We start from the raw sequence: 27,921 nt of genomic DNA on the forward strand, positions 1-27,921 counted from the left end.
ATAATGAAACTATTATAATTAACACTAGGTATACGGAATGCGACGATTCGATGCATACTAAATTTTATAAACGTTATTTGGTAAATGTTTACGTTAACTTCAATTAACGCAATTGCGCGGGTATGTATCGTAATCGTTTACTTTTAAATCTTCAATTTCCGAAATCTAAATGAATGAACGTCGATTATTCTAGGAACGACAGAATAAACTGTATAATGAATGCCTCTAAACCTAGTGTTGACATTCAAATATATTTATATGTATTTACGGTGTTTATATATTGCATATTTTTAAGTGTATGTATGTGGAATATCTAGAACATTATCAAAGGTACGAAAAATGTGATTTTTCATGCAATTGCGGTATTAAGAAATATACGTTTATGAACATATTACAGAATAATATAATATAATAATAATAATAATATAAAATTTAGTTCATATATATTTCATGTATAATTTTGAGTTTACATTCAATCCTTTTCTGTCTTTTTCTCTAAGTACAAGAAACATGTGTATACTCAATAGGAATACACTTCACACGGGAGAAGATCGTTCGTGAATAAATTTTACATTGGAATGTGGACTATTCTTCCTTTTTGAGCACAAAATCTTTAATTCCCAAAATTCTTTTTAGACAATAGTCTCCATTCGTTCTCAGTTTTTTTGTAGCTGATTGAGTAACTTTTTGGTTATAATAATTTTGTATAAGTCCAGAATAAACACATGTTTTAAAAATCATATCTTGGTGGTGTGAATTGGTGCACTCAGGCTGAGCTGCGATGAAAACATCAAAAACACTCTTAATCAGTATAGAATAAATACTTTATATTAAAGATTATCAAAATGGCGAATGCTTAAACAAGCAAATTCCAAAATTTCTTTTTTCTTCAACAATTTTTTAATTAAAAAAACTACGATGACCTCAATATAAAAATATTATCCTAATTCGTTTCAATATTAGTGATGTCGTACACTAAACATTTCTACAATTCTTTGCACTTGTAATGCCAGCTGTGGTAGAATGCTGCATTACTACAGATATCATATTATTAAACATCATAAAATGCAAATGTGCAAACTAAATTCAATTCATAGGAGTGAAATCTAATGGTTCCTAAGCATAATAAATAAAAAGTTTAAAATTTGACTTAACAGAATGTGTCTAATACAGTAATACAGAAGGAGGGAAATGTACATTAGAAAAATTAGTATGTGGAAGAAATTTGGGGAAGATGGTTAACCCTTTGCCCTATGATTTCTTTCATAACTGCGCTTTCTAGCATAACTTTGTCATTAATAATTTACAAAGAAACAAAGAAAAATTTCTAATTCATCTGTATCCACCTTTATTTCAGAACATACTAATTAGCAACAGAAAAACAGTATTTAATTTGAACCCAAAATAATTGAATGACATTTAATTTTTGTAACTTTCGTTTGAGAACTTGCTCACGAGTCTGAGTCAATAATGTATGGTAAGGGGTTAATTGAATAAGATATGCAGAGGATAAGCTACGAAAAATTACGATAGAAAAAAAGATTTTAAGTTTATTAAATGGGTGAAGTAGGAGGGTATGAGATATGGAAGAATATATGAAGGCTAAGGAACATTTTGTAAACCAACCCCATTTTTTACTCTTGAAACTAGAATTACTAATAAATATATAACAATCAAACTGTAGTAATCAAACATAGAAATTACATAACATAATTACACAAGAGGTATTGAAATAAAATAATCCTATCCATTGATTCCTATTTTATATCCATTCAACAAAATCAATAATCTAATTAATATTTCGTTAGATAACAATAACTATACGTAGCGAAGTTTCGTAAGTAGCGAAAAGCAGAAAAGCGTGTTGTCAAGTGGTGTCAAGTTACTTTTCGCGGCAAGTGCAAGCACGCTTGTATATACTTACATCTGTTAAACGGCTAGGTAATGACTGTGCGGTTCTATACGCACGATTGTGTAGATTGGAGGCGCCGGGTCACCTGTTGCACTAGCCGTGCGTTTAGTCGGGCTCGGTTAACCCTACTACACCCCAGAAATGGTGGGGCGCACCGGCGAGTTCTGATTGGTCAGGCGGCACGTGCTGCACGAGAGTGCCCCGCTCCGAAAACGCATAAATCCGCCGGTATTCTACCACTCTACTTCAGAAACAGCCCAACGGTCGGTCGGACGCGCGTGCACGGAAACACCTTCGAAAGAGGACCTCTCCGACTTTGTAGTACTCATCTACCTCGCAGTAAAACAGGGATACACAAATTACACCTGAACCCCGGAATTCAGTTACCCGAACGTTTGTATGTTTCGTAACCAGTAAATCGTGAATCGGTGCCGATACAGTGGACATATTCAGTGGAGACATCAGCAAACGTCGGGTCTACCAAAGGCGCGCAGTGAAGACTCCGATTTCCGGTTCCGCAGAGTTTCGACCTGGGAAGTCCTCGCTATGGAACTGCAGGAAATGTTTCGTTACGGATACATGTTTCCGCCCAGGGAAGAGGAAGTCGTATCCTGCACGTACTTGGACCTGCCAAATTACCCTTATTCGAAGAGCAAAGCTAATCTGCCACCAGTAAGCACCTTCACGGTACCCCAGTGCATTGTCTATGACAGCAACTGCAGCGACGGATGGCACACGCCGAGTCCAACCGCAAGTTTACGATCAGTTAGTCCTGCTACCACTTTGTCTATATCGTCCGAGCCCGATACTATAAGCATAAGTACCCCAGTAACTTATCGGATCCTAGGTTCTGTGGATGAGTTAAACAAAAGGTACGTTACGAAAAGGATAGAGTCACAGCCAGCGCAGCACGGTGTTAGCGCCATAGATCTAGCGGAGGAAGTGAATAGCATGGACGCGGACACCGATGGGACTAACGACGCAGAAGGCGACGGAGACCACGAGAAGACGCAGTCGCGCCGGGACAGTGTGATCAGCAATTCCAGCAGCATTTCGGACAGAATTGCGGACGGTGACAGCGAAGACGACGTTGAGATGAGCGACGGTCCTGATCACATACGAGCCGATACCGTTGAGATCGATGGCAACCGAGAGGTCGTCAGAAGAAGAGGCAAATACGTTAGCTCGACAATTGTTAGGAAACGTAGATTAGCCGCAAATGCCAGGGAACGAAGAAGAATGCAGAATCTAAATAAGGCGTTCGATAGATTGAGAGCTTATCTTCCGTCTCTGGGCAACGACAGGCAACTATCGAAATACGAGACGCTTCAGATGGCACAATCTTACATTACGGCTCTGTACGATTTGCTACAATGAGAACTGTGGAACATTTTCTTAGGCAATTTGAGCGAATGCGCGCGTTATAGTTTGGCGAAGATAGGAAATTTACAATTTGTTAAGCCGTGCGAACCAGTTAAATGTATTTTTCAAAGGAGTAAACGATTGAATAGCTGCGATTTAATGTAACGAGATGTAACAAGTTATCGTTAAATTTAGGAGGAATGTGATCTATAATGTAAGATTGTTCAATGGAATCATGTGAGGCGTGTTTTTAGGGGACAGACTTCTTTTCTGTAAACTTGATTGGAAAGTGTATTTTCGTTTATTCGGGCCTTTCACTCTTTCAAAGTTTACTTGAAACATTAATGCACCCTATTACTAGCATAAGTGTAATGCATTATTTTTAACGTAGTTTTAATCGCCTAGGACACGACGAATACCCGAATACGTCTATTTATAAAACTTTTGTAAATAACGAGAGAATTGTATATTTTGTAATATAGTAATGTTAAGATAGATAAATTTTACCTGTATTTTAATTAAATTTCACAATAGGAATCGAACCGAGTCATGTACCTATAATTTATTAATGTGCTTTCCTTCGAAGCTGAAGCGCCATGTGTTAAATAATAAAACTATTTTATACAATCTTGGAATCATACTTTATGTTTACCCCGATCAGTATCGCAAAACGAAAGATTCGACATTTGAATATCTCTTCTTTGAATGCTTATATTTCAATATTCTCAAATATTCATAATAAAATGGGATTTCTGGACAATTGCTGATATCGAATTTATAGTACGGCACAAAGTATAATTTGGGACGAAGGGAAAACAGCATCATCATCGGTGGTCTGGTTGTCATACGAAACCCATGCGACGCGTCGGTGCCCGGTTTCATTGCAATTTGAGATCCAGCAGCGTCCTTCATTCGACGATGACTCTTCCTTCGAACTCTTTCTCTTCATCTTTTTCACCTGTACCTTCAATATTGGCATCCCTCCGATCTTCTCTTATTTACAATTTTATATTTGGACAGTTATATTGAGATAAAGGGTGAAAATTTTGGCATAAGAACATTATCATTGGGGAAAATACGGTTAAATTATGAACTTTGATTGCTTTAATAATAATATAATACTATTTTCTTATTGATCAATTTTTCGTCCTACAATAAAGTGATCATCAAATAGTCATTTTTATGTGTATTTATCTTATACATATATTCGCAGTATAAAAAATGTTTGACTTTCATTTACGTTGAATTTTTCACTATAATTATATATTTTAATTATCTCTTCCAATTATCCCTTACAATAAAATACATATATTATTACGTTCAAATTCATCAAAACATTTGCTTTACACCAACATCGCTTATAAGTATGAAATAAATCGAACATAATTGTAATACCAAAAAAGGAATGCGTAAATTATGACACTATTTCGTATTGCATTATTACTTGAATCAAATTATAAATATTACTGCACTTATCAAATTTAGTTGGACATAAGATACAGGGTATCGAAAAAAAACAAAAATGGTCTCCCTTGGAGAGGGATTTGTACCTGAGTCTATTAGATGGGTGTATCGAACACTCATCGCACAGCTACCGCACGTGCAGTTCACGGTTGAATTATTTTTTGCAAATATGAATTTGCATTATGAGATTGAATTGTTACACAATACTTATAATTCGAAATCGTACAAATCTAATGATTTCGTTTCGAGTTATTCAAAACCGTGTGTTAAGATATTCCAGAATCACCCATAAAAGAAACCATGCAATTGAAGTACAGTTGTGAGATCACTTGGTGTCTAGTGAAATAATGTAGCGGTAAAAAGTGTCTTTCTAGTTTAGAGTTTTATAGTTTTTATTGGTGACGTGTAACCCTATTGACAAATATCAAACTGATGATCGAAAATACCAGAAATTGGAAAATAAAACCAACAGAAAACAGAATGAGAAAATTGTAAATTTATTGATCAGCTGAATTCCTCAATCTAGCCATCAAGCGATCTCATAGCAGTATGTAAATATTGTACTACACAATTAGTAATCCGATTTTTGCAATTTTTGACCGTGTTATTTGAGACCTGGTGTAACTCAAGCACCGTGTCATTCGAGGGTTGCCCGTATAGTTCAAGGATTCTATTGTACAAATATTATATCTTGAAATAATATCTTCACATAAACATGAATGTAGAAATTCTACTTCGTTATTTAGGGTTAAACAAACGATCGTTGGCGTGCTGTGCGAACATAAAAAGAAAAGAAAACAGTTTCATTCTTCGCGATGATCGTTATAATGGTTAAAGTAAACTCCACTCTAGCAACCCTATGAGCGACTCACAGTTGCACAGAAACTGCAAAACCTTTCGGATAGAACAGACAGAAGAATTGAATTCTATTGCAGAATAGAAATTAGAAAAGCATACAATGTTTCGTCCGTGTTCACAGAAATTACAAGAATACACCTTGAATCGGGTAACATCTTTTCGACAGCTTCCTTACTCGCCACTGAGCATTTTGTCGATTCTTCAGTTTTATACTTTCAACAGTTATCATCGCGATGAACCCTTAACGTAGCTATAAAAGGGTAATATTTGCAAGAAACTTTGTAATTAACCACTAGCCATAACTTTGCCATTAACCCTTTACGGACGAAGATTTTCTAGAGTATCAAGAATTAACTTCGTGGAAAGCTATATTACATATCAACATCTTAAATAATAGAAAAGAAGAAAACTATGCGCTAATTTTTCGTCATTTAAATGTTCAAATTATTTGTTTATAACTTTTTATTCCACATATGAAAGCCAGATGACTTAAGTATGACGGCATTCGTTCTGAAAGAGTTAATTCATCCTAAAGCAAAAAAGAATTCTCAATTTATCTACATCCACGTTTATCTTAAAGCATGACCATTGATAATAGAAAAATAATTTTATTTAATTTGTGCCAAATATAATTGATCCAGTCTTTCTAACTCCGATTTGAGAACTTCCTCAGGAGTCTAATTCGATATTGTAAGACAAGGGGTTAACAGAAAAAAGTTCGTATAGTAATATTTTACCGTCGAAAAGTCCCAACACTTAGTTTCATATTGATTCCTTTATCTTTCATTTCCAGGTACGACACCTCGGACGAAGGTAGACCACGAGAATCTTTACACGCTCGATAGAAATCACGCGACATCTTTCTTCGCCGCTGAAAGATGGAGATCCAAAGTCAAATGGCCCGTCCCGGCTCGATGAAAAACAAAAGTGGCAAAAATAAAGTGGAATATCTTAGACGGAAGAACGGGTAAACGCTGTTGAATGCAATTAATTTTTCGAGAGGCTGCCGCCTCCGCTTTGTCAAAAGGGGGCCCCTTGACAAAGAGAAGGAATCTGGATCCGCAAGCAGTGACCAGTGGCCACTGTCATCAAAATACTCAAAAGGGTTGGGGACGGGGGTTGCGTGGAGGTAGTAGCTGGAGAGAAGTGGGAACGGGCTGAAGTAAAATGGAGGATGAAAGACAAACGCCGCCGCGTTGTCGTTGTCTGATCGTGGAGATTGCTTTATTTGAGTCCGTTTAGCGTGGAGATCCCGAAACCCTGCTGAATATTTTGTCGTGCCCGCCACCACATCCAGCCTTCTATCTCTACCGGGAAGCACAAGACAGAGGCGTAACGCTTTAAACATTGAAATAATGTAATCTGCCGACTGGAATCAAGCGATAAATATAATCGGCCGGTTGAAATTTGTCGGTGGCGAGCATTTGGCTGTTTATGCCCGCCGCACCTGTGCTGCTTTGGTATCAAGATCGATTTTAACCGGTCCCGACAGGCGATAAAAATCGATACGCATCCCCCATCAATTTTTCTTTTTGCATTTTGAGTGTAGGAAGAACTATAAAAGATTGCTATTAGGTTATTAGATTTCATTAGGTTTTTATTTTGATTTTTGTGGTTTTCGAAGATGAAAAGTTTTCAGAATAGTAAATGTTTTGAAGCATGGATGATCTAGAAATTTTGATAAAATGTATACAATCGGAGCTCGATTAACCTGTTAATTGTAGTTAAACTCAGCTCAAATATACCCATAATATATTCTAACGAAACATTAATGCAAAACGAAGAAGAATTATACGTTTATCCGGAAAAATAAATAGTTCATCGTTAAAAGAATTAGTATCATTTTGACTTTTAAGATGACGTGTATACTCGTCAAACGCAGTTAACGGGTTAACCGAGTCGATATTTTCAGCGATCTAGAGCTTTGTTTAAATTGGAATTCAATAATTCAAACTTTTAGATTGTGTTTGGTAATACATACGATCGAATTTTACAAATGCATTTTCAAAAATTTCTTTTCAAGCCTCCATTTATCCGAACTGTTAGTTGCCCAATTAAATCAGATAATCGACGTACCACTGTACCTCTATTTTCTGTTGCCTTCTATTGTTATTGGAACTTCACCATTCGTATGTTAATAGAAAGTATTTATTCATCTCCGTCCTACTGTTGCGTTTCCGTTCGGTTTCAATGACGTATCAATTAAAATGAGAGATCAGATAAAAATCGAGCTGAAAAGGGGGAAGCGGTTGCTTGATATTTTATGCAATTCGCTACACCGGAATTACCAAGTGCAGCCCGGTGCACATAAATCAATCGCGTTTCGTCAACGACGTTCAGTTGAACTCACTCACGTGACAAACTAGCGCAATTCAGACCACCTTTGTTGGGACAATTTCAAAGTTGTGTTTGTATGGTTTATTCACGAGGTCGGTTTCTTCTATCGTGCTCAACCAGAATATTCAATAGCTCACGACGAACAGTCACAGCGAATATGAGGACCAAGAAGTTGAAGACAGTGGCTAACCCGCGAGAAGATCAGATTTATTGCAAAAAAACTGTGAAATGTAGATGGAAGAGTAGTCTTAACACTAGGTTTACGAATGTTTATTGTACCGTTTATTCTATTGTTTCTAGGAAAATTAATGATCGTTTGTTTAGATCTTGCAAATTAGGGATTTAGCCCTTAACGATCGACAATTTTCTATTACCTCTTTACAGACGGGACAGTCTCAAACTTTTGACATTTCTTTTCATAAAAAACTGAATTATGCATGGAAGTCTTAAATACTAAAAGCTCGAAGTCACTATTGCGGAGACATTCGATTGCAAAAATTTAAAAATAGATGGAGCGGAGAAAGCTTTTTCAGAAAAAGTTTTTGGCACTAGATTTACGAGACGCTTTAGTTTGACACATATCAAGTTTAATAGTAATACATAGTAATATATACTATTTAATACTAATATGTATAATTTGTATATTACTATACATGACTATTAAATTCAATATACATCAAATTGACGTGTTCCGTAAACCTAGCGTCAGAAGCTTTTTCTGGAAGAGCTTTCTATGCCGTACCTTTTGTTTCCACTAGTGAGAATTGAAGAATTCCGAATAAAAAACCAATTTTACGCTGACGTCTAACATCTTCTCTGCATCATACGTAATTTTTCTCTCATAAACACACTCTGACTTCAACTAACAGTTGGATGTTAAACTACCACATCGTTTGAGCGTGTAGTTCATATATAATGTATTGACAAACAGATTTAATCATTGTTAAGCATATAGGAACAATGAAACGAAGGACCCAGCAATTTTATGATAATCGTAAGAACTGTCTTCAGAAACATAAAATTATGAAACGTTCGACGATATATTGAAACTTAAGACGACTGTGTGGAAAACTAATTATACAGAATTATAAATAGAGATTTAGAGACTTTCTTTTCCTCGCACTAAAATGTTACTCTTAGAAAATAAATTACAAAAAGTTATAAGTAGGAATTAATTAGAGAAATGTCATTAATAAAAGTTCCTTCTTTCATATTATCAATTTTGAGTCTCACTACACTGATTATATTACTTCGTAGATCAAAATAAGACTATAATGTGGTATATAAAAATATAATATAATATAATATAATATAGTATACAAAATAATAAAATACAAACTATAATAATAATATAATATAATACAAACTATATAAAAATTTGTATGTCCGAAATGTAATAACCATACGAAATTTGTATTAAATTGATGACAATAGGCCAAGAATTACTGTGACGATAGAAAATCAGATTAAAAATTTGTTAGTACACTATATGTTGTTCGAGGTTGTGGATGTAGTATGTTTTTAAACGTTTCCAGCCTAGGTACGTGGTCTTGCGAGTGCTTCCGGCTTATAAACGCAGGTAGAAAGTGTGGTCGATCCTGACGAAGGCAACGAAAAACACGACCGCCCATTGTGAGAGATTTGATGACCCTGTGGGCTCACCGTCGGGCTTATAAATTGGTAAAGGATCTCCTACCTTTGATCGGAACGATGAAATAAGAACGAAACTATCACCCGACCCAGGCTGTACCCGTGTTCGTGATTTTTCATAATACGGCTTCTTCTTCTTAAGTTATATTCCAGAAGTCACATTGTGATAGATATATGTTGCAATTCGTAGTGAAAAAATGCATAACTAGAGTGGAGTATCACGGAAAGTATCGTATAAACGAAATCTATGTTGCCGAATTATTTTCAGATAATGAAACTAACAACATATGCATACAAAATCAAACTCCTTACAATGTCATTTTTAGTTGTGCTACAAATCTATAAACTATAAATTATACATAATATTGCACCATATTTAAGATGAAATATTCGATGCATCGAATAAACAAATTTTTCGATTTCTGAAGATCCAGAAATTACTCTTGTTTATCTTTTTTTTTAAATGGTGATGCATTTTGTTTATATACCAGTGAGCAAATTAAAGAATTACAAAATTTCTATTTCCACTGACACAGTTTTCATTTAAAGTTGAATAAAACAGTAAAAATATGTCATACATGAGGTTTTAACACTAGCTTTACGGACATTTATTGCACAGTTTATTCTATCGTTCCTAAAAGAATTGACGTTTGTTTATTTAGATTTTGGAAATTAAAAGTTCAAAAATAGACAATTACCATACACATTCGTATAATTAAATCAATCAAAGTCAACGTAAACATTTACCAAATAGTGTTTATGGAACTTAGTATGCGTTAAATTGATACGTTTCGTAAACCTAGTGTTACGAAGTCGTTGGACAGAGAAGTCTTCATTCTTCCATAGTAAAATCGTTTTCGAAAAAATATTTTAGTGTACGTAGAGAATTTTGCTTAAAGCGAAATTATGAAAACTAAAAACTATGTTTATTCTCAAATTCGTTGTCTAACGATAAACACGTTACGGAAGATGACGAGTATAGGTTCCAAAAGTAGAGGCTTGGTATTTTAAAATAAATCGAATTGCAAACTGACCGCTCTTCACCTTTTTTTCATAAAGAACCACTTTGAACTTGAGCAACTTTTCAATGAAAATTTTCTGATGCTTTGGTTTTGCTTACTACTATAACACTAAGTTTAAGGAACGCGTTAATTTCACATATATTGAGTTTTATAAACATTATTTGGTAATTTTTTACGTTGATTTTGATCGATGCAATTATACGAATATGCATCCTAACTGTTTATTCTTAAACCTCTAATTTCCAAGATCCAAATAAACGAATATCAATTTTTCTAGGAACAATCGAATAAACTGTACAATAAATCTCCGTAAACCTAAGTAACGCTAATGTAAATGGAAATGGTATGTAACTCAAAAACTTGTTTCCAAGAAAAAAGTTTTTACGTGAATTTATTGTAACCATTAATCGTTGTAAATCGGATCATTACCAGCTTTCTAAACCCCTTGCATGGTTAAATATTATCAATACTCTCAAATGTAATTATAGTAATGATATACAAAATCTTAATCATGTACTGTGACAGTGTCTCTTGCTAAACACTCAGAGAGTTGAATTCCCGGATAAATTGAGCAAGTGCCAACTATATACACTAGTAAATATTAGATCACTGTTCTACGAGCCGAATATTCAAGCGTGCCAACTTATGCATCAATTCTATAGTATATAATATTTTATGTAAATTCCAAGTATAGCTTTATAACTTTCTGCTGAGAGTTTCAGTTAATCTTTAAATAAAAATAAAAAAATAACAAAATTCAGAAACTTGAAGAAACGTTGTTCGAGTAGGTTTGTATTATCTATAAATAATAGGGATGATATATATTTCCGTTCCAAGAAGGGAAGGGTAGGTTTCACGAATTTGAATCGACACATCGTTATAGATCAAAACTTTCGGGAAAGGTACCCCTATTCTCCAGCGGCGCTATGACACAATGCCGACTGCACACAATCGCACGCGAAACGAAGTGTGCCCGTTGAACCGATTTGTTTGTTCGGCCGGTCCGCGATCGAATGAAATCCGCTTAATGTAATCGAAGGGTTTTCGCTCTCGAGAAAGGTTGCACGGGTTTGAAAACACGTCGGAGAGGGTCGCTCGACGTTGAGCGTGGGTACGGGGTGCAAGCGAAAAGCGGATGGGAAAGTTAAAAAAGGGGGAAAGGGAAAGGGAAAGAAAGGGGCAGAGTTCGACACACGCGACACGGGCTTACTTTTAGTTTTTGCAGGCTACTTGAAACAACCCTAGGGGCATTAATTTCGTTTAATCAAACAGCGATAATACTTTCGATGACCCTCCATTTTGTTTGCCGTCATTCTTTCGTGCTATGTTAGGTATACCACCAGATTTATTAAAGAACAAGCGTTCCCGACGTTAAATATGTTTTTATGCATTCCGTAAATCGACTAGGAAACAAATGTTTCTTAACAGTAGGACAACCGAGATTTTAACGCTATTAACACGTTGATTGCCACTTGAGCATTTTATGTATCATTGACCAAAAACTTGAGCATTTTATGTAACATTTATTCTTTTGTAGGGAAGATAAAAAGGAACTATTATCAATTATTTGGCACCACAGTTTTTAGATTACACTATTATTTACTTACTTAAAGCTCTGGTCATTAGTGACCATCGTGGCAATCAACGTGTTAATATGTAATCCTTATAAAAATGGTAACAATTTTTTGGGTTTCTTTTCATGTTAATTATAGTATTGAAGTGAAACTATTTATTTTTCAAGTTATTTCAGGTATGTAATGCTTTTAAGATGTCAATAATTGCGAAATAAGAAAACTGAAACCCGAAATTTAGAAGGGCGCAGTTGTTTTAGTGTTAACACTGTTTTTAAGACACTTTTAAAAATTCTAACTCAAAATTATTTTCTAAATTTAATCTTTTTTATTTTTTCTGTAATGATTATAAATTGAATTTTTTGGTATATGATTTTAGTAGGTTATATTAAATTATTTATTAGATTGTATTTAATAATTTAATATATTCGATTAAATAATTTCTTAGTAGGAGTAAGTACATACAAGAGAGCGGCGAAAATAGTATTAAATAGTTATCACAAGTACTTGTGACGATCGCAATGAGTGTAGCAGATATTAACCAGTAAAATGCACGTAATTAATATGAAAATAAAAATTAATAAAAAAATTGATTATTCCACTTAAAAAACCGGTTATTTATTTCTTACATATTATTTATTCTGAGTTATATCAAAATTAAATTTGTTGGCAAAGCATAAAGTTTATAAGTTAGTCAGTACTCCTATTAAGCAAATTATATTTTTAATAAAGCGTTTAAAAAGGTGGCAATAAAATATAAACTCAAAATATACGTTTGCTTTATTATTCAAAGAAAAAGTGTAATATGTTAAAGAATGATGGACAAATTTTCGAAAATAGAATACAATACTAAAAACAAAAGTAATCGGTCACTGTAAAAAAATAGTTGATTATTCATCGTTACGAAAAATGAATTTTATCGTGACAGTTGTATCGTATCATATATGTTTCATATAAATTGCAAAGAAACATCTGTAAAATAATCAGATACACTTGATTTTATGTTTACTTCAGTTTCCTTATTACCACTGTTGCATACATATGGATACTTACTTACATATCCCGACGTTCTTTAATCAATAATCCTTTGACAAATCTACATCTAAATAGATAAGACACTTAATGCATAAAAACAGATTCGTTGCATCCTTTTACGTGTAGAACGCACACCTTCGAATACCCACTTTATATACCTACATCATAATCATTCCTTTTTTGAAGCTTTATCGGCTCGATTGTCAATTTCCCAATGTTGTTCAACGTCATTTTTAATATCGATCAATAAACTTTGCCTGCATAATCTGGCAATCGTGCTCAGATTGTTCTGTTCCTTGCCACATATGAGTCGAACGAAGTTAAACTTGTTAATAATTTTCGTGAGAGATCCTCCAGACTGTTGTTGCTTCGAATTAGTTCTTGGAAGAGACTCGCATCCTCGATCAGATTCCATCAGTCGCTTAAGAACATCAGGATCTACGTTTATCACGCCAATGCTGGCAGACTTTTCACGGATGGGCAGAGAAACATTTGCGTTTCTCAATCCCTCTTCCACAACTGTCATATCTCCGTCCACTTTCGTTGTTTCCTGATTCGGATCGCACGAATTCGAGGCTTTCGCCGATCTCACTGTATTATTATGTCTTTCCGTTGCATTCAGATCATTTATGGCCTGAGAATTGTGACCATTGAACGTCGGAGGTTCCATTACGGAATGGAAAAGTGGACCACCGCGTCGCGACAAAAAGTCTTCCTTCGCGCGACGTGTTCTGAGAGAATGCGATTCCACCGACAGCTCTTCCGGAATTGCATTATTTCGACCGTCCCTTCTAGCTACAACGCCAGACAGAATCTGCAGTTTGTGCATAAGATCGGCAGAATTCGGATTGAACTCCAAAGGCAGCGCCATCGCTTTTCCTTTCTCTTCTTCCTGTCTTCTTCCTCTAGGTGCTGTAACATCGATGAATGTTCGATTATGCAGTTCGCTCGACATTGTCTTCTTCTCTTTATTTACTAATCCAATCGTTGCGTTTACATTTGGTAAAGATTGTAAGTCGCATTTTGTCTGCGGTTTCTGGATATTATTTTCACTGGACGATAATGATGTTTCATCTCTCTGTGGATCAGTATCTGCTTCCGCTTTAGCGTCAGCTTCTTTTGTCTTTGTTTCTTTTAATTCGATTTTTTTCGAAGATAGACAAAGTGCCCATGGCAAGGAGAAAGACGTTCTCACCAGTATGTCCCGTCGATTTATTTTGGGGGATGCCGATCTCGATTTGTCTTCATTTTTCAAGGACAACGTTTGATTATCCTCGAAACTTTTGCTTTCTTTCCTATTAGCGCGGTAATCTTCCCGGCGAAATGGGGAAAATATTATGCGTTTCGTTTTAGTAAACACGTTACGAGTTGGAGAGTATGGTTTCCTCGTATTTGTTCCTGGTCTAATTGCATTTTCGTTATTACTGGATTGACAATCGCGCTCTCGTGTCAAATTATTTGTCGCTGATTCATCGATCAGTTGCTGCAAGGTTCTCATGCTTTCTGCGCAGCTATCGCTCACTGTGGAATTGGCTGGTTTTTCGTGACACGGTGAAGATTTCGAGGAAACTGTCCGTATTGGTGATTCAATATTATATTTATCGTTATCCGAACTTTTGGTAGGTAACTTTAAAGTTGAAATATTTTCAAATGTATGCTCTTGTCGTTGTTTCTGTGTCACCATCGACTCTTTAAATATTGCACCTCCTATGATACAGTTATTTTGTTTCTCGTGGTTCGAACCCTCAGTGCATGATTTTAACGACTGACGGTCTAATTCTGACTTGATTATTAATAAACTGTGTTCTTTATTAAGATTGCGCGAACCATTTTCACTTTCTCGGTTCGAATGGTACAAGTTTGCATAGTCAGGTTTTTCTAAAAATAATGAATATTTATAAAAACGTGTTTAGATTATACAATGTGTAAAGTATACGAAATAAGAAAGGTCACTTAAAAGGTCATTATGCTTCACTGAAATAATCTGCGCAAAGATTGGAGTTTTTGTATTGATTAAATAGAAATATTACAATGCTATTAATAATATTAATCACTATTAATTATTAATATTAACAATAATATTAGTAAATTAAGTTGTAATAAACATTATTTAAATCAACTAAATAGTATTATTGCAATGCTAATAATGTTAATTACTATTAAGTACTAATATTAATAATTGTTATACTAATATTTAACACCAGAACTACCGTACCAGTCAGAATGACTGGTTTCGGTTTTTTTTATTTCCGAATCATTAATATCTTCAAAACATTGAATATTCGAAATGAGTTTGAAAATAAATAGTTTCATTTGAATACTATAATGAATGTCTGAAGAAACTGAAAATAATTTATTATTACAATTTTTACAGCGATTACATACCAATCGTATTAAATGCTCGGTAGTTCTTGAGTTAATTAATCAAAGAATATTGCATAAAGTCTATTTTTCTCAAGAATTCAGAATGTGGTGATAGTTCGTACTATCCTAAGCTACTTATATGTGCACAAATATTGAAAAAATACTGACCTGATTTATAAACACCTGACGATTTCAATGATGCTTCTTTGTTGCACGTTTTATAGTTCGTCAATGGCTGCGTATCTATGAGTGAACAGTAATATGGATCTACCACCGATTCTACATTCTCATATTTGTTATCGTGTTCCGTAACAATGTCGGTGACGTTCTCTACGTTGCAGCTGTCCCCAACTTCTTCGGTCTTCTGATCATCAGATTCTTTTTCGTGCCTCTTCTCGCTCGATAAATCCTGGTTGTACCGACAGGATGCTAATTTTGATTGTGCTATAGTAAAACTTATTTCTCCTTAAAGTGTTATTTTCATTGTTATTCCCGTATTTCGAAAAACAGCGTGAACAAATTTTGAAAAAAATCATCCGATTTCGAAAAATAATACACAGTTGTGATGCCACAAAAATAGTTAAAAACAAAATATCAAATTTTTATTTCTTTTTTTCTGTTCAATTAGTAACAAACAAGCTATCGTTTATATTAACAATGTTCGGTTAGTAAAAAGTTATAACATGTAGTACCTAATAAAAAAATGTTTGCATTGAGATAATGCAATAATGTATAAAATTTACCGTCGATTCTTTCCTGCTTGTTGGAAGAGTAGAATATTTTCCGTTCCTTTCGTGAATAGTTTTGCGTTTGTCCGACCCTAAGATACGTATTAAACAAGAAATTCTCAATATTTTTACCATCAGGAAACCATAAAATAATTGATCTCTGTAGTTTCTAACTCACCATCAAGTCTAATTTTTCTAGTAGCTGTTTTAACAATATCCCCTTCATTAGAGAATTCGATTAAAATTTCTTTCCTGAAAACATAAAAAAAACTATGATGGTACAATTGTTTGTTTGTTAACGTGTTTCATTAATGTTTCATATACTTCTCATCGTTCAATTGGTCCTTATCTGCTGTTTTTGTGATTTTTTTTACAATGTCGCTTGTTTGATTTTGATCGATCGAACACGTAGCATTCTCACTTTCAACGGTTTCTTTTTGTACATTTGGATCGACGTGATGAAAACTCTCATTGGACGAACATTTCAAATGTTCATCTTTCTCATGCAAAGAAAGTCTTCTGTCAGTTCGAACGTTTTCCAAGTCAAAATCTTGAAAGCTAGAACTGTCCTTTTTCGAAGAACTATCACAGTGATCTCGTTTTCGATTGGAGTTTTCCTCTATTTCAATCAAGAGCAACGGGGACAGTTGATGACTGGATGTAACTGTTCCAAGTGGTACTGCGATGCTAGTTGTTTCGCTAGTAGCAACCGAGTACACAGGCGTTTGATGTGGTTGCATTCTCTTCAGGGGACTCGCAGTCTCTTCAATAACATCTTCGATGTCAACTATCATCGCTTCTGGTTCGGAATCATCCATCAGAATGTCTTCGGTTATTTCTTCCATCTCATGGCGATCATCTGTGAAATAAATAAACAAGACAAGAAATAAGACTAAAAATTTGTTCACAACAAATATGTACAAATGTAACTCAGCGTTCATATTGAACTTGAACATATTCTTACTTTATATTTTAATTAGAAGGATTTTATCCTTCGATTTCGTTTAAAAAAAATGATTATTTTTATAAGTGAAGGTTCATCAATTTAAATATAGAATTCAAAGAATTTTCATTAACCCCTTGCCGTATAACATCATGTCGTTAAGAAATAAATCATAGGGCAAGGGGTTAAACAGAAAATACAAAGAAGCGTGATCATCTGATATATTAAGTTGTCAATACTTACTTGAGATTAGCAAAGTGCTGAGATGATTAGAATCTTTTAGCGTTTTTTCCAAGTGATTTAATAATTGCAAGCTCATCGAACGACGTATAAATGACTCGGTTAGGCTGCTTCTTACGTTTGGATTATCGGCGGACTTCGATCTCCGCAAATTGCGGATATTGTAAAATGCTTGATCGCTGCATCCAAGTTCTAAAAAATTTATCACGGTTCAAGCAATTATTGTTTTTCGAAATTATTTTCCAATTGGTAATGTGGTGCAGTCTTACTAGTCGCAGATGTCATCGGAACTTCGATATTCGTTTCTCTAAGGACCGGTTCAGAAACGTGCCCCAAAAGACGAAAGGTCGAGGATCCTGGAGATATTCCGCGAAACTTCTCCCAATCGTATAGTTTCCTCGTAAATTCTTGTGATATTCCTTCAAACCTGTAAGAGCCAGCGGCTGTCTGCACCAGAACTTCATCAGTGTAGTTTATATTCCGTGCAGGATCAACGTATGATCTGAAGTACGAAAAAAAGATTAACATTGAAAATGTTAGGGGTACCAGAAAGTAATGTCGTCTCGGTTTGACGTTTGTCGTTGAATCAATGTTTCAATCTTCGTGTGAATCAAATTGACGATCTATTAATGCTAAAATAATCTCAAATACTGTCCACATAAGCTACTTAATTTTTCCTGGAAGATTCATTATCATTTAAGAAGAATCAACTCAGATAAAATGATGAAGGAACATATCCGACATTATGTGTTATATGAGTTTCGTATAGGAAACAATGCTACCGTTCCATCGAACAATATTAATAGTGTTTATCCGGAAGTCCTAAGTGTCTGGAACTCTTAAAGTCTGGAAATACTGTTACCACCAACCTTTATTGCGGACAACTAACACGCCTAAGCAGTACAATTGCGAAAAAAAACGTCCTGCTATGGTCAACAGGAAGGGTGTTATATTGCAGCACGATAATGCAAGGATGTATATTGCAAAAATCACGTAGCAAAGAATCAGAGAACTTTACAGAATTTTTTAAATAGTAAAAAATTGTTCAATTATGAAGATATTAAGGATGGAATACAAAAATATTTTAATGAAAAAGCAGGGGATTTTTATAAAAGGAACATACAAAACCTCGTTTCCAGATGGCAAAGTTTCGTAGGCAGTAATTGCTACTACCTCACTGATTGAGTGTTTCATGTACAATTTAAAAAATTTAAATGAACTTTATGTTTAAGAAACGACATTCCTTTCCACTAGCCCTAATATATCAAGTTTTTTAACACTAGAACTACCTAGCAGTCAAATCGACTTCTTTTTATTCTTCTGCAGAGATTTTAAAAGTATATTTATTGAGATTTTCATTGGGTTGGAGTAAGCCGAACAGAAATAGAGTACTTTTTTTTAAAAAGAACTATTATATCATAAATATCATTAACACCAAACGAACCGCGACCGGTCAAATGACGGGCTTTAAAATTCGATTTAAAATTCTGCATTTTGTTCATTTAACATTAAATCAATTCCTATATCATCCGATAAATCAGTTTTCCAATTATTCTCTTTCCTTTTGTTTCTGTTTTCAATAAAAAAAATTTATCATCTAACTTGTTTACCTTTATTTTATAATCAATTATTTAACTGGTTACGGTAGGAATATCGGTACCTTCAGTGTTAATACCTAACAGAAAGAAAATATATTCGTGAAATGAAATACATATAAAAAGAATAATTGAATAGACCGCTGTACAAGATTCAGTACACCACTAAAATCAATTGAAAATATAGATATTTGAAAATTTAAGAGATTGGGCCATCTCGCCCAGAATTACCCTATATTTTAGTTTGTACATTACCAAATCAAGTTATTTAGTAATCTCTCTGAGAAGAGTTTGTATCTTTTCAATAATTGTAAAAGAAGGAATCAGGAGCGAGTTGTTTTGCTCTGCCTAGTAGTTTCAGTGTAAAATAATTACTTTGCGTTTCCGTCGAAAAACTTATTCGGTTGTTGGGCATCATTCTCTCTTCGTTTCTTAGTAGCATTGCCGTTAAAAAGCGACAATGCTTTTTCTAAAGTTAAAAATTCACTCTCATCGATGCCAGACCCGATTCCAAGGCGATTTAATTTGGGTCGCGCTGAATGCTCCACATCGCCGTTGGTTGTTTCGTTTATCCGTTTCCGTACGTCCAGTTTTTGGAAAAAATTCTCGGGCAAATGCGATTTGTCGCCATTAATAACACTTTCCCCGCAATTGTTATGTTGACTGGTGATTTCTCGATGTCTGCACTCAATTTTCAAAGGAGACTTCCATAACTGCCAGTCAGTCAAGCGACGTCGATTGAACCTCTGTTGCTCGTAAGGTGCGCTGCCTCTTCGCTCTTTCTTGATGCGTTTCCAGTCTTGAAGCTTCTTTCGAAATTCGAAAGACAGACTTTCCTCGGATAGAAATGAAATAGGATGTTCTCGAGAATTTACGAAATTGGATGAAACATCACGACTGCGTTTCGTGTGGGGACTGGGAGATAAGTTCTTCAAGCGTTCCCATTCTATGAGTTTACGATGGAATTCAGTTCCCAGCTTCTGTCGAAGAACTCGATAATCTCGTCGAGTATCTGATTGTGCGTTCAGTGCTGCTATTTCAAGGTCTTCTGCACTAGCACTGCAACTGTCAGGTGTTGATGTTTCTTGACCTGTCACGTACAGTTGAAGAAATTATTTGACTTGCTTTGAGTAAGTGCTATTACATGCTGAATATAATTATATGTATACAGTCAGCAACAAAAGTACTTGAATGTTATCTATGCTTAGACACAATAAATGTTCCATAATTTGTATATTGCTGAATATTTTAAAAGTTTTATTGCGTGTACATATTATGCATGCAATTTGTTTCAATAAATAGCAATACACGGTGTGCAATTTTTTTAATGATAATTTATTTCTCACTATGCTGTTCAAATACTTTCGTTGCTGAATGTGTGTATATATACGTGCAATTATTAATAACCAATCAGCAATTGTTTACTCGTACAGTAGATTTATTGTATATATATTTTTAGAATATTAAACTTGTTAGACTCTCATGTTCGTACATCGAAACGTATGGATGGACGCCATGATAAATTTTCACATCTCTGAACGTTCCATATCTTGAAAACTAATTGCTCAAACTAAAATAAATGGTGATTAATGTCTTATTACAAAGTAATAATAATAATAATTCAAAACGAACGAAAAACAATAATATAAACTTTGGTAATAAAGTTATAAATATAAATTTTATGCTCCGGACTTTCAAAACGTCATAATGTAATAAATATTGTAATATTTACATTTTGCATTATGAACAAATAACATGCTAAAATTTAACTCTGTTCTCCGAATCACAATAGTTTTTTTGCAAACTTTACATAGTATGTATTAGTTAACGATATGTAATCTGAACGTTACAATTATAAAATTTCTTTCGTAATACCGATTACTTCATATCCATAGCAAAGGTTTGGCATGTTCACTTCAAAATTATCTACTTTCGTAATTCCAAAAGCTGATAAATTTCTAAATGTTCCTAGATTTCTTCACTGCAAGCTTTATCAGGATAATAAAGCATTCTGTAGAAGATCTCAGGATAACAAGAATGAGACGGGATCATCAAAATGTAAAGAGTATCAAGACAGACGTAACCGATGTTCAAAACCATCTCATCAATTTTTGTGTTGTAAAAAGTTATTTGCAAAACCTGTTCCAAAAGTATGATAATTATTTCTATTTTTATTTTTATCTGCTTCGTAGTTAATTCCTCCAATTAGTGGAATCTCCCTGAGAAAAATTAAAATTATTTACACAGGTATTTGATAAATATTTTGTTCCGTTAATTTTAGTGCAAAGGACAAACGGTTTTAGAAAATTATAAAAAAATACGCGAAGATGCAACAAATCGCAAAAATTCAATCGTAAAGAGTGTTGAAGAAAAATCACAGTCAATATTGAATCAATTAAACTATTATGTAAACACAGCAAAGAAGAAAGAAGAAATAAAATTAGAAAAATTTTCCTCGGCCAATATGAAGAAGTTAGACAAAATAATAAATTTGGATCCTTCGTTCGGTTCAACGACACGAAAATGTGCGTTGTCCTTTAATTATCAACTTAGACAACACATTCAAAAACTTCAATGCGATTTATTATCAAAAGTGCTCAAATTAACAAAAATTATGGAATCTCTAAAACAAGATATATTGATTTGCGTAAATCAGGCTGAATCTCTAATAATGTCCTGTCGTAAATCGAAGAATGTTCAGGCATTAAATGAATGTGTTGAGAAAAATAAATATAATGTGATAAAAATATTCGAAGAAACATTGGAGGGCGCACAAGAAAGATTAAAACAGATTGATACATATAAGGAACACATTATCGAATATCATAAAGCAGAATCTGCGAAGACTATCGAAATGTGTCGTAAAGAAAATGAATTATTTTTGAAACATTTAGAAGACTGTATCTATAATGCAACAAGCAACCGCAAATAAAACACATTTAAAATATAAAACTGAGTAAAAATTGTTATAGTCAGTGGCGGCTCGTAGCTTGAAACCATAGGAGTAACTTTCAAAATATATAAATATGTTTAAGAAAATATCAAAATCATGGTGAAAATTAAAAAACAAATTATATATAAAAAATATTATTTATTACCGGTAAAATTAATAAATATATTTATATATCAAGAAAGATTGGAAGTGCTGGAGTTCTACAGTGCCTATGCACGCGCCGCCCCTGTTTATAATTTACCGTTTTGAAAAAACACATGTCTGGAAACGTCTTTAACAGGACTCGGAGGGATGCAATGGGTAGAACTTGTCAGGAAAGCACGTCTCACTTTATTCCATCTAGAATTCTGCCTTTGCACTCTTGATGTCATGGATTCTTCAATTGCTGATTGCTAGATTGACCAACGGAAATGGAACACTAAATAAATAATTTCTTTCATTCTTAGAAAAATATTTTAACAATTTTAGAAATAGAAAAAAAGTTAAAAAATTTTATTTATAAATTACTTTTATTATACAGGATGTCTATGAAATAGACGGCCAAACTTCGATATTGTGTTTTATTATGCCTAAGGAATAAAAACCATCAAACAATCATAGAACTGAAAACTCTTTCTTTCTGAGACATAAATGAATAACGGGGGATTTTTCAAAAATCCTATTGGATAAAACGTTTGTACATAAATATTCTAAAAGGGGAACATATTAAAATACAAAGAAATTGTCGAGAAGGCGAAAATATTTCTTACGATCTACATATATTACAGCGATTTTTCGAAAACTATTAGAGGCAGAAGAATTATGATGAAGGGAGGTTTGTATTATTACAATTACGGAATCTGATTGTACAAACAGATTTGCAAAATGGTATTCTATTATCTGGTGCATTCGTGTACTAAGTATAGAAAGAAAAATATGCTAACCTGTCGTTTAATACGTTGAATAGTAGGCTGTTCTGAATGTACATTTCTGAATAGAGGAAAATTCCCAGCAGAAGTATGTGTACAAGAGGAAAGTGATGAATTGGATTCTGCAGAGGACACACACCTGATATCATCATCGAGTGTAGGTATAGTGACCGTCAGTGTTGGAGTTGGTGTTTTCGATATTAATCTTGCAACCTTCTCATCGACTCCATTCGAAGAATACATCGTTCCACTTTTTTCCTCTGTGCCTCGAATCGCTTGTTTCTCTCGGTCGTCCTAGTTTTTAAATATATTTCGTTTTAATATAAACATATCGCTCATTTCACAAAACACCTAACAGCATGCAATTGAAAATGTTTAGAAGGGTAGAGTGAAAATCCCTTTTTCGCTCCATTCTGAAAACCCACTTGGTTACTTTGTTCAGTATGCAGTACGGCGATACTGCGATCGAGAGATTGGCTACGTCTATTCATGCATTTTTTCTTCTGATCCTCTTTCATTTTCAGATACGAATGTTCTAAATGGTCTGACATATTCTTGGGAGAACCTAGAAGTAAATTATAATGAAATAATCTCGCAAACATCTTGCTGAGAAAAGTATTCGATGACAGCGCCTAATGATCTCGTTTCATACGTTCGTGGAAAACTTCATTTGGTAAAGATGAAGTCCAAGTTCGGCAGAAAGGAGACGTTGTATCAGAGAGTTCTTCGATATAAGACGAAGGACTACTACTGTTCGAATCGCCAGTTTCAGTGCTTGGAACGCTGAGATGCTTGGTCGTTGGTGTCACGGGGGTAGGTGGAGCCGACATAGTTGCAGTTGTCTCCGCGATATCATTCGCGTAAGCCCTTTCCCACTTAAAAGCAGCTTTCACCCGAGTCCATTTTGAAACGTTCGGCGCATTCTTAGGAACACTGTCTCCTGACGTTTGCTTCTGGAAATCGAATTTGCTCCTTGCCCGCCTAGACGATGGCGGTCTTATGTTCCATCTTTGAAACGGAGGCTCTCGACAGTTTGATATCATCGCGTCCAACAAGGAATCGGCGAACCCTGTGTCCTCCTCACAAAAATCGTTGATAAAGTCGTAGTTACTCGTCGAAGCGTCTTCTAATGCGCGATTTGCGTTTCGAAGTACCTTCAACTTCTCCAAGTTTCGAACGCGTTTAAAGAATTTCGAAGTACGTTGCCTGAGTTCCAGGATCTGTTCCGTGAATGAATAGAGGCGGTTCAACTGCTCAAAAGCTTCCTCCAAGCAAAGATTCGGAACCGTTATAGTGGACGTGGTGGAATTCCTCGAAGGGCATTCTGAAGTTTGACTATCAGACAGCGGTGTTTCAAGATCCGCGAAACATACCAGTATGTCTTCGTCTTCCTCGATGTTTCGGGTGTCCATCATTTCTGGTTGGCTTTGGGTGTTCCGTAAATGCCATTGATTCATCCATGGATCCGACAGTGGAGTTGGTAGACGAGTTTCATCTATTTTATCCTTTATCGTGGGCATCATTTTTTGCTCGGAAGTCAAGCGATTCGCGTTTGGTCGTTCAATATCTTTTTCGATTTTCTGCCTGGTATAATCCGAGATTTTTTCATTATTAGCCATTTGACATTAGAGTCAACATATACGTTTCATATATCCGGTGTATGTTTCGTAATCTGATTCTGGAACAGTTGTTACCAACAATTGTAAAAAATTGTATAATTAACAATTTCACGGTTGGCTCATACAGTCACATAAGGCTAATGATTCCTATACGAGAGATCACACAAGGACAAATTTCAGGCAACGAGTAACACCGTTGTTGTTTAAGTCGAACTTCAGGTGCACGAAACGAACTACCAAGAGCACTAATCAGCTTCTTGTATCACTGTTTCATTACGTGTAGACGATGTTCCGCGAAGCTCTCTCGGCACTGATTTAAGTAGAAACGGAAAGTCAATGCAATTTATTATATAATCGTTTATCCTGAAACTGGTACTGTTAGCGAAAATTCTCCAAGTGCAAGGATAAATGATCTTACAGCGAATAATTTGGAAGTACACGTTGGGAATGCATTTTTTATGTTCAGTGGCGTCAACAGAGTCACGGAAGAAATGGTCTGAAATCGTATCGGCGTCCTCGCATGATTATTTTCGGTAGTGAGCGCTCGGTATTCGCATTTCCAGCGAATACGAAAGCGTTATTCTTGAGATGAAGGCGTTCCTTGCTCGAAGAGCATGCGCGAGTATACTTGCGGTAGTCGAATGGAAAAGCGGATGAGCTTCCTGTTCTTGTCGAAAATAGACGGCGAACAGACGGCGATCTAACCCTACCAAATGCCCACTTGGACTTGTATTTATACGCGTCTGAATACTTGAGGCTATTACAATTACCTTCTTTCGTATATTTCCGTTTATTTTCATTTCACCACAACTATGCGAGAACATTCATAACGACCCATAGAAACCGATACACGATACACTTCTAATTATATCTTTCATAATTATTAGGTCATTCCATAAGTAATTCCTTCCTTTTTATGCCAACTTGTAATGTAAAAAATTAATATTTACATTCTTTTTTAATCTTCAATCTATTGACAATTGTTTTGTACGACCTTTACCAATTTTTCGATTAATATTTTTAATTCTATAATATATTTGTGTTTATTACACTTCATTACATTGTCATTTTAATTTCATTAATTGCTTTAATTTACTAGGATAAGTTCATAAAGTAAACATTAATATTTAAATACTTTCGATAACTTAATATATCTTGCTAACAGCGTAAATAATAATGGATTTAAATCTTATACTGAAAATACATCCGAGCATATACACATGTACATATATTAAGCGAATATAAAAATTTTTGTGAGTTTTAAGTGATTCGAACGATTATTATAGGTATATAGAAAAAATAGTCTTCTTAACACTTTGCATGCGAAAGACTGTGATCAAAGAGCATATCTCAAGGCGGTCACCTATAAAGTGCTAATATATTTTTAATGTACTTATACAGATATTATGTCTCTCTAAAACTGTATTACTGTCAATTATTATTCATCATTCGTTTAAAGAGGTTGTTATACCCAGTTTATTTTATCAAGATTAAGTTCCTACATTTAAACAGAATAATTTTTACAAAAATGTGAATTATACGGAGATTGGTGAATTCACATGATATTAAAAAATATTAATTTATTAAAGAGCAGGGGTTTCGTAATTTTTATTAGATGTTTGGCAATTCTTCAAAATGACACGATGTAATTTTTGTGAGGTTATTTTTATTATTTATTAAACTATTTTATATTTTCCAATGCACAATCAGTTTCGATAGCTGCCACGATTTATGTCGTTCTATTCATCTGGAATCAAAAAAAAAAAATATTTAGAATGTAAAGACGGAATGCTTGAACATTTTCTGTAATAAACTTTATACAAATTTTGAGATACGTTACGAATAGTTGCTCTTTTTAACATACCCTTTTTCTGTACCCTAACATTGTTTTAGACAAAATGTTGTGAAAAATCGAATTACAGTAAAAAAATATATATGGTTTCGTTAAAAAAAGAAAAAAATATAAGTATGCGGAAAGCTAGACATTTTCAAACTATTCAATCCCCTCCGACACACCTTTTCTGTATCTCTTACTATTCATGAGATATAACCCGTCTTATCAGTTGCAAGTACTTACTCTGTATAGCAAAAGCAGAAGTAACAACTGATTAGAATCCTACAAGGACTAAAAAAACTTATATTTAATAAGTTCATTTTTTCTAAATAAATTTTGTTTAATAAAAGACTAAATTAGTAATGTCCTACATTCGATATATTAGAATAAGTTATAAGTGCATGGACAAATATTAATAAAATAATACAAACAGAATAATGTAATAAAAACGTAAAGTTGGAAATTTAAAAAGTATTCACACAGTAATGATTCTAACGGTCAAGTCATAAAACTTTTATTCAGAAACTCCAAAGCAAAACAGAAACGTCGTAAGTGTAAACAGCACGCCTACAGTTGCGTCGTTAACAGAATTTAAACGTTAGTTTCTGATTGTATGTAGTACCTACAGTAATCATGTCTACTAAGAAAACTAAACTATCAATTTCTGCACGAAATCAGATCGCTCCACTACATTCCAGTAATAAAAGTTATCGTAAACTTGGTAGAGCTTTGAATTCAAGTTTTTGAACAGTACTGTGTATAATTAAAAAAATATGAAGAAACACAATGAAAATAAACAATAATTAGTAGTATCAGTTAATTATATTATTAATTAAAGTTGACAACAAAATAAAAATTGTAGCTACAAATAGGCAAGGCATATTATATCGAAAAATCCTTTCACAAGTGTTCAGAATTTAGCAGCTAATATAGCGACTATGTCGAGTAAACTTACAATAGTGCTCCAACTATAAGAAATGTGTTACATAATCCTTAACTATATAGTAAATTACCGAGAAAGAAACCATTTGTACGCAAATGAAATAGATAAAAGTAGTTGGCTTTTGCTAAAATTTATATAGAAAATCCAATGGAGTTTTAACAAAATATTATAACAAAAACCGAATTGTGAACTTCAACAAAGGAATTTGCAATTTACCGTCAGATATGGTAGAGATGCATAACACATGACGGAATTGCAAATGTTGCATTAATTGATGACATAGTGAATTCTGACAAATGTACTGATGTCTTGTATAGCAATTTAGCAAGCAGTATAGAAAAATCAAGAGCAACTGCGACTTCTTCTTTTCAACAAGATTAGGATCCTAAACACTTGAAATGAATTCTACGAATTGAAAATTTATGGCGCCTACTTGATTTATTCAAATTATTTTTATTGTTTCCAGAATTATTAATTATTAAATGAATATAGAACACGAAAGAAGATACAGAGATTTTGCTACGAAGATATTTAAAACATTGAATAGAATTATTTACCATTAATTTATTTTGATTTTAATTTT

The 27,921-nt window shown here is 34.1% G+C and overlaps 2 protein-coding genes across 7 annotated transcripts; one reads left to right on the forward strand and one right to left on the reverse strand.

The window, feature by feature from the left end:
* Nucleotides 1-2,174: 2,174 nt before the first annotated feature.
* On the forward strand, nucleotides 2,175-3,798 carry ato (atonal). Its single transcript, XM_031980779.2, has one exon. It carries the CDS (start codon nucleotides 2,459-2,461, stop codon nucleotides 3,287-3,289), a length of 831 nt encoding a protein of 276 aa, XP_031836639.1. The 5' UTR covers nucleotides 2,175-2,458; the 3' UTR covers nucleotides 3,290-3,798.
* Nucleotides 3,799-12,955: 9,157 nt separating this feature from the next.
* LOC116428669 (uncharacterized) lies at nucleotides 12,956-27,913 on the reverse strand. 6 transcript variants are annotated; one of them, XR_012999580.1, is made up of 14 exons: nucleotides 23,595-25,338; nucleotides 23,368-23,507; nucleotides 22,958-23,236; nucleotides 22,276-22,426; nucleotides 19,457-20,171; nucleotides 17,756-17,988; nucleotides 17,490-17,678; nucleotides 16,628-17,162; nucleotides 16,482-16,555; nucleotides 16,319-16,395; nucleotides 15,744-15,984; nucleotides 13,374-15,089; nucleotides 13,230-13,278; nucleotides 12,956-13,148 (listed from the first exon to the last, which is right to left on the reverse strand). XR_012999580.1 is itself a non-coding variant. In XM_031980610.2 (13 exons), exons 2-13 carry the CDS (start codon nucleotides 24,559-24,561, stop codon nucleotides 13,381-13,383), a joined length of 5,310 nt encoding a protein of 1,769 aa, XP_031836470.2. In that variant the 5' UTR covers nucleotides 24,562-24,620; nucleotides 27,896-27,913; the 3' UTR covers nucleotides 12,956-13,380. The 6 variants fall into 6 exon arrangements, 4 of the variants coding, with proteins under 4 accessions (XP_031836470.2, XP_031836469.2, XP_076227782.1 ...); XR_012999579.1 differs by having other exon boundaries at nucleotides 13,230-15,089; XM_031980610.2 differs by adding an exon at nucleotides 27,896-27,913 and having other exon boundaries at nucleotides 12,956-15,089; nucleotides 23,595-24,620.
* Nucleotides 27,914-27,921: the final 8 nt, after the last annotated feature.

This window comes from Nomia melanderi, chromosome 10 (genome assembly GCF_051020985.1).
Source record: "Nomia melanderi isolate GNS246 chromosome 10, iyNomMela1, whole genome shotgun sequence".
NCBI classification, from domain to species: Eukaryota; Metazoa; Arthropoda; class Insecta; order Hymenoptera; family Halictidae; genus Nomia; species Nomia melanderi.